This window comes from Macrotis lagotis, chromosome 5 (assembly GCF_037893015.1).
Source record: "Macrotis lagotis isolate mMagLag1 chromosome 5, bilby.v1.9.chrom.fasta, whole genome shotgun sequence".
NCBI lineage: Eukaryota > Metazoa > Chordata > Mammalia > Peramelemorphia > Peramelidae > Macrotis > Macrotis lagotis.
Window position 1 is genome coordinate 79,889,163 of NC_133662.1, and position 12,463 is coordinate 79,901,625.

General features: G+C 35.2%; 1 protein-coding gene across 3 annotated transcripts in view; it reads left to right on the top strand.

The window, feature by feature from the left end:
- The window catches only part of SLC35A1 (solute carrier family 35 member A1), a 48,749-nt gene that overhangs the window by 2,498 nt on the left and 33,788 nt on the right, over nt 1-12,463 (top strand). Inside the window, exons 2-3 of one of the 3 annotated variants that reach the window (XM_074187127.1) lie at nt 5,209-5,316; nt 8,865-9,042. The exons of 1 other annotated variant lie outside the window; for it this stretch is intronic. In XM_074187127.1, the coding sequence (XP_074043228.1) occupies nt 8,906-9,042 (137 nt within the window). In that variant the 5' untranslated portion in view covers nt 5,209-5,316; nt 8,865-8,905. The remainder of the gene's footprint in view (nt 1-5,208; nt 5,317-8,864; nt 9,043-12,463) is intronic. One more of the 3 variants, XM_074187126.1, reaches the window with a different exon arrangement.

Sequence of the window (12,463 nt, forward strand, 5' to 3'; positions counted from 1 at the left end):
AGACTTGAGAAAAGGTTAATGTTACATTTGACAATTTGGTTTTATTGGTGACTTTTGAGTCCTGATTATTGTGGTAGGAATTAATAGATTGTGAGGCAGAAACTTAAAATTCCTTAGAAGTCATACAGCATTTATAACAACTTATGAATGGAGAGTTATTGCTAGTAAATATTTGTGGAACATCTGATATGCACAGCCCTTATCTAGATGTTACAAAGAATTAAGATTTGTTTTACATTTATTATCAATAAATTCCACATTAGGAATATATTATCCTGTGGGAGGACAGCAATGTCAATTTAGCTGACTAGGTTATTTTTGAAATTTTTCATTATAATCTGTGAATAAAGTAAAAACATTTTCTGAGAATCTGTGATCTCATCATGCATTTTTCCTCTATGAGGGAAGATTTCAATCCATCTATATTTTTCTTATCCAGTATGAGTTTTGGCCATATCTTCCCATAAACCAGGCATCATCAAGCTTGTTTTCATTGTGGCCAAGTACTGTACTTTGGTCTAAGAAGAGAATAGAATACAAAGAATGAGACAATTCTAATTCTTAAGAAGCTTATATTCTAGGGGTGAGGAGGAGAACAAGTACATATATAAGAATGTGCAAAACAAATATTAGAAGAATAACTATAAACAAAGTTTAGGAGGACACTAGCAGTTGATGGAGAGGGAATCAGGAAAGGCTTTATATGGTGGTGTTTCTTCATCTGTATCTTGAAGGATACAGATGTGTGGAGGTCAGAGTATGAGATGAGTGGCTAGTGCAAAAATATGGAAATGAGAGACAGAATGTTGTGTGTGTGTGTGTGTGTGTGTGTGTGTGTGTGCGTGTGTGTGTAATAAAAAGGCCAGCCAGGATAATTCACAATGAATGAGGGTCAAAGAATAATGTCTAAGGAGATGAGAAAGAATAGCTTGAGGCCAAATGATGAAAGATTTTAAAAACTAAAAAAAAAAATAGCATTTGACCTTAGGGATAAGGGAAAACAATTGGAATTTATCAGATAGGGGATTGATTTGTGCATAAGGAAAATCAATGGGCACTTTATGGAGTGGAGGATCTGGAGTGGGGAAGAAATGTAAATCAGGGAGACCTATTGGAGAGTGCCAGGAGGCCCTCAGGATAGATCCTGGCAAATCAGGGGCAGGTAGTGAAGGTTGGAGTACTGATTGGTGAAGAGGAGATGAGGGCCTGAACCAAGGTGGTAGGTAGCCTCACGTTCTCCAGAGTCATCTGGCACAATGAATAGAACACAGTGAATAGTCAGAAGGAAAGGAGTTTGAATATAGTCTCAAATACTTGACACTTATTAGCTGTGTGACCTTGGGCAAGTCATTTGATCCTGATAGCCTAGCCACGATCCAGATGGCTCTGGAGGAGAAAGTGAGGCTGGTGACTTAGCACAGCCTCCCTCATTCAAATCCAATTCATGTTGCTTGTCATGGCATCATCTCCTTGATGTCATGGTCTTCTTTGAAAGTAAAAGACAAACATCATCAAAAGCTAAAGTACTCAACTGAGAAAGAGGGAAGTATAGGAAAGTAAAGAGAGGAGATTTGGTAGTATCTTTGGAGATTGAGATAGGGAATCGTTAGGGAGAAATTCAAGGATTGTTTTCCTACAATGAAGACCTAGGTAAAGCTGGAAAATATGAATTTATATTTTTGTCCAGACACCTTGGTTGTGTGATTTCAGTTCAGTTCAGCACTATGTGAGTAGGAACAAAAGAGGTGGATGAAGGTAATCTAATGGTAGGAGATTTGAGAAGGGCTGAGTGGAAAGGGAACTTAGTGTAGATAGCAGTGTAGAATTGAATTGGTTAACTATTACGAGGACATTGGGAAAAAAGAGGAATATAAAGTCAGAATAGGGATGATTGCCTGGGAAAGTACTGAGAAATGGAGGGTTTGAATATTTCAAGAGTGAATAGTTTGGGAGGTGTGAAACATAGGGAGAGATGGAATGAGAGAAAGTTATAATAGGAACCTATGATAATAGGTTCAAAACTGAAAGGGACCTTAAGTGTTCCATAAAGGGTACTAGAGGCCTTCCTCTAGATCTTTTAACATGGATTCCATTATAATATTTGGGCTGTGCATATATATATATCCTATTTTCTCAGCATATCTCTCTTTGATGATATGTGCTGCCCAACAAGGTTTCTTCTGTGCATATGGTTATTGATTAAAAAACAAATAAGATTCCTTAAATAAAAGTGAGTTTTGATGATCTCTGGTTGCTGATATCAAGTGAGGCATAGATGATATCCATCAAAGTGTCCATAGAGAAAAGGGATTTTCTGTAGATTAGGAGATTTTAACTTTTTTTAATACTATAGATCCCTTTCGCATAATGTTGAAATCTGTGGACCATTTCTCAGAATAATGTTTTTAAATATAATAAAATGTATAGTATTACAAAGGAAATACATTTTATTGAATTCTGTTTTAGAAATATTTAAAAAACAAGTTTATTGTTTCCAGGTTCTTTATAGGTGATACAATTTCTCACATACTTAATAAACATTAAGCGCCTATTATATGCCAAGTTCAGATACTTATTCAGACACTTATAAATTCACATATTTGCAAATTTGACTTTAAGTGAAAAATTCTGAATGAAATCCACATTCCAAAACTAATCTAATGTTAACTTTCCTACGTAGTAATGTGCTGTCTCTCAGCCTGCCCCTTCTCTCCTTAACACTCCTGGACCTCCCACCTTCCCACTAAAAAAAATAATAAAAAATACCCCTTTAAAAAAACTTGAAAAAAATCCCTCCATGAAAAAAAGCAGAAGAACCGATTCTTGGAATGACCTTCCTGACCAGATGAAGACTTGATTGGAGACCTCCATTGCTTAGAGAGGAGGTCTTTGCCCCCTTTACCAAACTGTGTTCCAGCCCCCTTGTGTCTGTCTCTGCCCTCCCACCCCCACCTGCTTGATTCTAGTCCAGTCCCCGGCATGTTTTTGATTCTCCATCCCAGACCCTATCACCATAGACTTTCAACTCCCTTCCTGTCTTCCCTCCTACCCTCCCTTCTTTACCTACTTCGGCAGGCAACTTCCATTAATAATTACTTAAGACCAAACAGTTCACTTATTTAAAATGAGAATAGTCTAAAATAGAAGACTAGGGATACAAAGGAAAGCAAAAAAAAGTCCCTACTTTCAAGGAGGTCAATATTCAAGTAACTATGTTTAAAAGATATATATATATGTGTGTGTGTGTGTGTGTGTGTGTGTGTGTGTGTGTGTGTGTGTATATATACAGGATAAATTGGAGATAATGAAAAGAGGGAAGGCACTAGCATTAAGGGCAATCCAGATGGACTTCTTTTAGAATATGAGATTTACCTAGAACTTGAAGGAAGTCTGGAGATGGAGATGAGACAGGAGAGAATTCTTGGGCATGAGAGACAGTCAGGGAAACTGTCCATAGTTGTGGAGAAGTAGTGAAGAACATCAGGGAAGCAACTATCACTGGCTTGTAGACTATGTGGGTGATAATGCATAAAAAGAAAGGTGGGAGGGTCCAAATCATGAAAGGCTTTGAACACCAAGCAGAGGATTTTGTATTCAATTCTGGAGGGAGCCACTGGCATTTATTGAATAGGAAGGTAATATGGTCAGAGCAGTATTTTAGGAAGATTATTGAATGAGGAGGGAGGGAGACCATCTAGCAATGTTATAAGAGTCTAGGCCTGAGGTGATGAGGGCTGTACCAGCTTGGTGGTGGTTTCAGAGGAGAAAAGAAGGTGCCTATGAGAGAACTTCCAAGGGTAAAATTGACAGAATTTGCCAGCAGATTGGATATAGCATGTGTGAGAGTAAGAAGCATGTGTGACCAGAAGGTTATCTACCTAAACAGTAATAGGGGAATTCAGAAGAGGGGAAATATTTGGGGAGATAAGACAATGAGTTCAGTTTTGAGCATGTTGAGTTTATGCTATCTCAGATATCCTGTTCTAGGTTTCTAATAGGGAGTTAGAGATGTGGGGTTGGAAATCAGAAGAGAGATTAGGCAGGACTGGATCAATATAGAGATAAACAATCCATGGAAGCTGATGAGACCAGATGTAATAGAAAAGAGAGAGAGAACAAAAGTGGATCCATGATAGAACCATGGGAAAAACATCACTGGTTAAAGGCACAGCCTCAATGAAGATACAGAAAAGAAAACTCAGAAGGAGTAGTCATATGGGTAAAAGAACTAGGATAAAGTAGTGTCCCAGAAACCTAGAGCCTGGAGAGGTTGAATCAGCAGTATTAAGAACTGCAGAGAGGTCAAGAAGGATAAGAAAAGGGCATTACATTTTCATTTAAGAGTGTTCCTAATTGTTTATGACACTGCTAATTCTATCAAGCCTTCGATCATTGCAGTCTCCTAAATAACTATAGGATCAATTTTATACCTCAGGAAATCATAGATGTCATCTAGTTCAATACTGTCAATGATAATTGAGGAAACTGAGACCCAGAGAGGGTAATTGACTTGCCTAGGGTCACAAAGTTAGTGGCAGAGATGAACTTCAATCTTGTTTTCAAATCCAGTTCTTTCCATTGTATTGTTTGCTTTTTTTTTTTGAGTTTTGTTATTTATTGAGATACACTATGAAAAACTGGGTGAAGAATGTTTTTTTTTTTTCAGGCTGTGATACCATTTGGATGGGCAACCCCATAGTTCTGATCCACCGGGACGTGTATTTTGAACAGACCCAATGGATGATGAACTATGTCATTAATTGATTAGGAAAACACACTGGATTGCCTTTGGGAAATTGCATAGAGGTTTTAATGATTCCAAGCATCATCTTGATATAGAAGCCAATCTTCAAGTTTTATATGACCACAAGTCATAGAAATCCAGTCTTTGAAGAATCATTATTACACTTAAAATTAGGAAGACCCAGCCTTGAACTCCCCTTCTGACATGGGCAAGTCACTTAATGTCTCTGAGCTTCATTTTTCTCATCTGTAAAATGAGACTGATACTAGGGTTGTATGACTGGTGAAATAATTTCCTTAATGTCAATTATATGATAACCAATATGAAAGGGGAATTGTGTTGAATCATATTTCATTTGCTCAAGAAAAGTATTATCAGGAAGAATGAATGAAAAAAGACAGTGGCCTAGTAGTATGTGGCAAGAACATGAGATATAACTGATGGACTGTTCTGTTACTACTCAGATAATTTCAAGAGCTTGGTATGAAAATCTCTAGTAAATGGAGTGCTTCCTCTGTAAAAACACTTGTGGGAATTCCTGGATAAGAGTTGCTCAAGATATGAAAACAGAGGTGGGTTATGATCTGCTCTGTTGAAGGGAATATCCACATTAATTTGATCATAGATACATTTAAGTATTATTAGAGATTCATTTCTCTTCATTTTTATTTATCTCTTGTTGAATTTTTATTGGATAGACTTCAACCACAAATCCACATAACTATTCTGTTATACAGTCTACATTCCTAATCTTGTCTATATGGCTATTATGAGTGGCTGTTGTAATGCTTTACTGAAATCCAGTTATGCTTCATTTATAGCATTTTCCTACTAATACCATTCTAGTAACCTTATTGGAAAAACTATGAGATTTGTTAGAAGAAAGGTAGTTAGAAGAGCTAGCATGGGTTTTTTCATGAATCTGTACTGGCTCTTATATTCATTGTAAATATTTTTTCTTTTTTTTAGGTTTTTGCAAGGCAAATGGGGTTAAGCAGCTTGCCCAAGGCCACACAGCTAGGTAATTATTAAGTGTCTGAGACCGGATTTGAACCCAGGTACTCCTGACTCCAGGGCCGGTGCTTTATCCACTATGCCACCTAGCCACCTCCCTATTCATTGTAAAATTTTACCAACATTTTAACATTGAGTCACCAATCTATAATTTCCAGAATCAGTTTCAAACTCTGTCTCTTTCTCTCTGTTTCTCTCTATCTCTCGTCTTTCTCTTTCTCTCTTTTTCTCTTCCTCTTCCTTTCTTTCTTCTTCTCTCTCCCCTTCTTCCTCTCTTCCTTTTTCCACAATTGGGTCATCTGCTCATTTTGTCTTAGATCTCTTTTTTATTGGTATTATCTCAAAAAACCACTGGTTAGTGATTACATCTATAATCTCTATTACATCTATCATCTTTTAACATTCCATTATTAGCTCCAAGCCATGGACTTATTTTTTCCTTGTTCTTGCTCAGAACATACCTTAAAATTTTTCATAAGCCTCAGGTCATTAGATGCTTTATTCTTTATTACCTTTTTTTTTTAACAAAAAACTGCAAGTCTTTTTTTTTTTTTTAATTTTTAGGCAGGTGCCCCTTTTATCTTTTGTTTATGTCCCATATGTCACATTCTCCAAATATTTTTAGATTTTTAGATTCTGTCTTCTTTTCCTCATCAGCATAATTATTCTTTGAATCATCAGACTTTTGTTTTTGAACTATGTTCTTTTTCTGAGTCTCTGGTCATTTTACTGCTTTTATGCTTCTCCCTTTTTCTTTGGCAAATTTGTGATAGAGCACTGGCCCTGGAGTCCGGAGTACCTGAGTTCAAATCTGGCCTCAGACACTTAATAATTACCTAGCCGTGTGGTCTTGGGCAAACCACTTAATCCCATTGCCTTGCAAAAACCTAAAAATAAAATAAAATAAAAAAAATTAAGATTAGGATTTTTTAAATGCTAAGTGTAGTTTACAGAATATGAGTTTTTTAATCTTAAATTTGATGAATCAAGTTTTATAAATATTTCAAATTGACAATGTTTTTTATATCTTTAGTACAGAGGAAAAATACTCCTTTGAAATAAACCAATTATTTTAAATATTCTTAATGTCATTTTAGATAAATTGTTGTTTAAATTAGCAACTTTAGCAAAATTGCAGGATATAAAATAAACCCTCATAAATCCTCAACTTTTCTATATGTGACTAGAAAGATACAGCAGGAAGACCTAGAAAGAGAAATCCTATTCAAAGTAACCTCAGACAATATAAAATACCTGGGAGTCTATTTGCCAAGGCAGACTCAGAAACTTTTTGAAAACAACTACAAAATACTTCTCACACAGATAAAATCAGATTTAAATAATTGGGCAAACATCAACTGCTCATGGATAGGTAGAGGTAATATAATAAAAATGACAGTTCTACCAAAACTGAACTACCTGTTTAGTGCCCTACCAATCAAAATTCCAAAAAATTACTTTAATGAGTTAGAAAAAGTTGTAAGTAAATTCATATGGAAAAATAAAAAGTCAAGAATTTCCAGGGATTCAATGAAAAAAAAAGTACAAAAGAAGGTGACTTAGCCCTACCTGATCTAAAATTATATTATAAAGCATCAGTCATCAAAACTGTCTAGTATTGGCTAAGAAATAGAGTGGTGGACCAGTGGAATAGACTAGGTGCAATAATAGGAAATGATTATAGTAATCTGCTGTTTAATAAACCCAAAGAGTCCAGATATTGGGATGAAAACTGCCTCTTCGATAAAAACTGCTGGGAAACTTGAAAGTTGGTATGGAAGAAACTTAGATTAGACCAACACCTCACCCCCTATACCAAGATAAAATCAAAATGGATACAGGATTTAGACATAAAAAAAGCAAAATTATAAGCAGACTAGAAGATCAAGGAGTAGGTTACCTGTCAGATCTATGGAAAAGGAAGCAGTTTATGACAAAGGAAGAGATGGAGAACATCACTAAAAGCAAACTAGATAATTTTGACTATGTTAAATTAAAAAGCTTTTGCACAGACACTATAACCAAGCTCAAAACAAAAGAAATGTAGTAAACTGGGAAAAGCAATCTTTACAACTAATGTTTCTCATTTTGAAAATATACAGAGAACTGAGTCAAATTTAAAAAAAAAAGCCATTCCCTAATTGACAAATGGTCAAAGGATATGCAAAGGCAATTTGCAGATGAGATCAAAGTAATACATAGTCATATGAAAAATTGCTCAAAATCATTACTTATTAGAGAAATGCAAATTAAGCTTTTCTGAAGTACCATCTCACACCTCTCAGACTAGCCAGTATGACCAGAAAGGACAAGTATCATTGTTGGAAGGGTTGCGGTAAATCTCGGACACTATTACATTGTTGCTGGAGCTGTGAACTCATCCAACCTTTCTTGGAGAGCAATTTGGAACTACACCCAAAGGACAACAAAAACTGATCCAGCAATACCACTATTGGGTCTATACCTGAAGAGATGATGAAAAAGGGTAAAAACATCACTTGTACAAAAATATTGTGGTGGCAAAAAATTGGAAATCAAGTAAATGTCCTTCATTGGGGGAATGGTGTAACAAACTGATATATGTATGTCATGGAATGCTATTGTTCTATTACAAACCAGGAGGGATGGGAATTCAGGAAAGCCTGGAGGGATTTTCATGAACTGATGCTGAACAAGATGAGCAGAACCAGAAAAACATTGTATACCCTAACAGCAACATGGGGGGTAACGAATTTGGGGCTGTCTGCGATGTAGAATACGTCTGTATCCATAGAAAGAACTGAGGAGTTTGAACAAAGACCAAGGTCTATTACCTTTAATTTAGAAAAAAAAAAAAACTTGATACCTTATTGTCTTTCTATCTCTTATACTTTATGTTTCTTCCTTAAGGATATGATTTCTCTCTCTCATCACATTCAATTTGGATCAGTGTATACCATGGAAAGAATGTAAAGTGGCAATTTGCCTTCTGTGGGGGGTGGAGGAGGAAAGTAAGATTAGGGGGAAAAATTGTAAAACTCAAAATAAATAAAATCTTTATAATTCAAAAAAAATTTGTTTATAAAATTCTCCATTAAATTATATCTTTGTGGAATATATTTTCCAGAAAATGTCAGTTTGCTATTCAAGTTGTACTGCTTGACAGTGATGACCCTGGTGGCGGCAGCTTACATCATAGCTTTAAGATACACAAGGACAACAGAAAAAGAACTCTACTTTTCAACTACAGCTGTGTGCATCTCAGAAGTTATAAAGTTATTCTTAAGTGTTGGAATTTTAGCTAAGTGAGTATAAACACTTTGCAATATATTGGAGTTATGTTTTCCTATACATTTAGATATTTTGATTTTAATAATGGTAACTATCCTTAGTAATTTATATTTTTGAGAAATATCTTTACTGGGCTTTATCTAATAAATATTATGGAAGGTTAAATATGGTATTTAAGTTAATGAGATTTAATCTGATTTTCTGCTTTTGGGGATTAGAAAGAAAAATATTTTACCCTTCATAGGAGCATACTCTTGTTTTTTGGGTTTTTTTTTTTAGGTTTTTGCAAGGCAAACGGGGGTTAAGTGGCTTGCCTAAGGCCACACAGCTAGGTAATTATTAAGTGTCTGAGACTGGATTTGAACCCAGGTACTCCCGGCTCCAAGGTCGGTGCTTTATCTACTATGCCACCTAGCCGCCCCCAGGAGCGTACTCTTTTATGTGTCATAGTACTCTGCTGCTGTTCTTAGCTAAATTTATCTTTGTATAGACAAAGTAGAGAATCCTTATACTCAAGAATTGATTAAGCAACTAAACAGATCTAATATTTTGCTTTACATCTCATTAGTGCATATGAAAGTATATTAGTAATGACTGCAGAGGAAATGGAAGAAGCAAAAATAGACACCTTGACAGTGTAGAAGAAAAAAATTGGTATTAGTGGATGTAGCAGTAGAAGGTTTCTTGAATTTAGGAAAATCCTGTGTTCATTTGAAGCCATGTTTGAAAAACCAATAAAGAGTTTGAAAGAATAAAAGGAAAATAGTTCAGCAAACTAAGTCCAGAAATAGAGAGGAGGGGGAGATGGAATTCAGAGTGTGGGTAGAAGTATAGGCTTGAAAACTAGGAGAAATAGTTTTGTTTTTTTTCTCCTGAGTTTGGAGAGAAAGATGGGAAAATGAGTGCAGGGACAGAGGGTTGAGTTCTCTGGGGAACCTAAGGATGGATGACCCCTAAATCATCATTTAAGTGGGAGATATGTAAATCTCCTGAAATTGATAGGTTGGTTTTGATATGATGGGAGCTTGAAGAGAGTAGAAAAAAAGTTTGGATCTGTTGCTTTGAGGATTATAACCTATAATCATACTCTCCTTTTTTGGTTAATGTTCTTGGCATTTACTTTTTTTTTTTTAGTGTTTTTTTTTTCTTGCAAGGCAGTGGGATTAAGTGGCTTGCCCAAGGCCACACAGCTAAAATAATTATTAAGTGTCTGAGGTCAGATTTGAACTCAGGTACTCTTGACTCCAGGGCTGGTGCTCTATCTACTGGGCCACCTAGCTGCCCCCTTGGCATTTACTTTAATAACAAAAGCAATGTTCTTTGAGAGGATGAAATAGAGAAAAAGGAAAATTAATCAAAAGAATTTGTTAGTGAACATAGAGCAACTTTTTCTCTTAAATAAAATAAATTTTATTTCATATAACCTTGAGGTTTTTATTAGTTTATACAATAAAAATCAAGTGGCTCTTTATTCCTTTTATTTTACTTTTTGACATCTAAACATTTAATGAGAAATCTTAAGTAAGTAGCTGGTAGATTAAATGTCAGGTAGTATTCTAAGTTGAAATGAAAATATCTTAGTGAAAAAATTTTGATTCCTATTTGTTTCAATTTTTCTTGCTTCCTGATTTAATAGGAAACTTTGAGATCAGTTATGCAGCTTCCTTTATGAATAAAAGTTTATTAGGAATGAGGTAAAATTTAAGGTTTTTCCCTCCAAGAAAAAATAAAACAATTAAATGTATTGTTTATCCAACCAAACAATCCAAGTAGTTTGCTTTACCATAAACAAGCCAAGTGACATTTCTTCAAAATGTAAGTGAATATTTGGACAGCAACCATACATTATTTTAGAAATACTTTTATGAAGTATTTCCAGATGTTTCAAAATTCAGTCTTAACAGTAGCTCTCAGTGTTAAATTCTTTTGTGAGATTAAATTAAAAAAAATAGGATGTTTATTACAAATGAATAGTAATATCATTTCACAACAAAGAACTGTTTAGTAAAGAGTATCCCAAAGAGTTGAAACATTTTGAAATGAACAGTTTATAATCTAAGGAAAAACTTATTCAAAGTGAAGGAGTTCCTAAAAACCATGTACCTAGTACCTAGTATGAATAATCCAACATTCAGTCTGTCAGTCAATATGCAGATTTTTCTGTTTGTGTGTGTGTGTGTGTGTTTAAGTACCTAGTATTTGTAAGGCATTGCAGTGGCTTAAAGCACTGGGCCTTGAGTCAGGAAGTCCAATCTTCCTAAGTTCAAATGCAACCTCAGACAACTAGCATGGGCAGATCACTTAACCCTGTTTGCCTCAGTTTCCTCATCTGTCAAATGAGCTGGAGAAGGAAATATTAAAACACTCCAGTGGTTTTTTGTCATGAAAACCCTAAAAGGGTTCATGATGTGTTGGACACAACTGAAAAGTGAATCAACAACAACAACTATTTGTAAGACAGTATTATAGCTTAATGAGTTTATGGTGTAATAGTGGTAGCAGATGAGGATACTTAAGTACACAAAAAGTATAATATGATAAAAACCAGAATATGAAACAACAGAAGAAAATTGGAGACAAAATAATATAGGAAAAGTTGAGAAAGGGAGATACCACTTTGAACTGGATACATCCAGAAAGATTTCTTGGAAGTGGTAGAATTTTATCTGATCCTTGAAGGAAGATAGAGATTTCATAAGGCAGAGATCAAGAGAGTATACACTTAAGAGCAATGGGGAGTGTGTGGACTTGGGAAAAATGAAAGATGAAATTTGGAAACAGATAGTCATCTGGTTGGACTGTAACCTTCATTGAAGGGGAATACTTTGAAATAAACCATGGAGGCCTTAAATACCAAGTCGACAAGTTTGTAGTTTTATCTCTAGGGCAAAAGCAAATTATTGTAATATTTTGTTTAGAGGATAAATGCTTAGACCTACATCTTATTATTTTGGCCTGTGAAGGATTGAATGAAGAGGGAAGACTGTTTGGAGACTGTCACACATTAGAAATCTTGCTTAGTGCCTGAACTAGGTAGGTGAAGAGTTGAGGTTCTTAACCATTTGGGGGGAAGGAGGGTCACAGACTTCTTTGGGAAGCCTGTAGATCTCTTCAAAAAATATTCTCAGAATAAAATTTTACTGCCTCTACTCAAAATGAAGGAAATGTTAAATGTCAGTTTTGTTAGTGAAAATAAAGCTGTGATTTTTTTTCCTGTTCAAATTTATGTAATCCTGGTTAAGAAATCTTTCTGTGGAGATAGAATTGGTGGAATTTTTCAAATTATTAAATGTTGTGGGACAAGAATGAGTCAAATATAAGCTCTCTCTTAAATTTCAAGCCTGAATGACTTATTTCCCCAGAAATGAACAGGGTTATTTTTAGAATTTGCAGATAGCAATTGAAAAGGGGAATTAATTATAGTCTCTTGTTCAC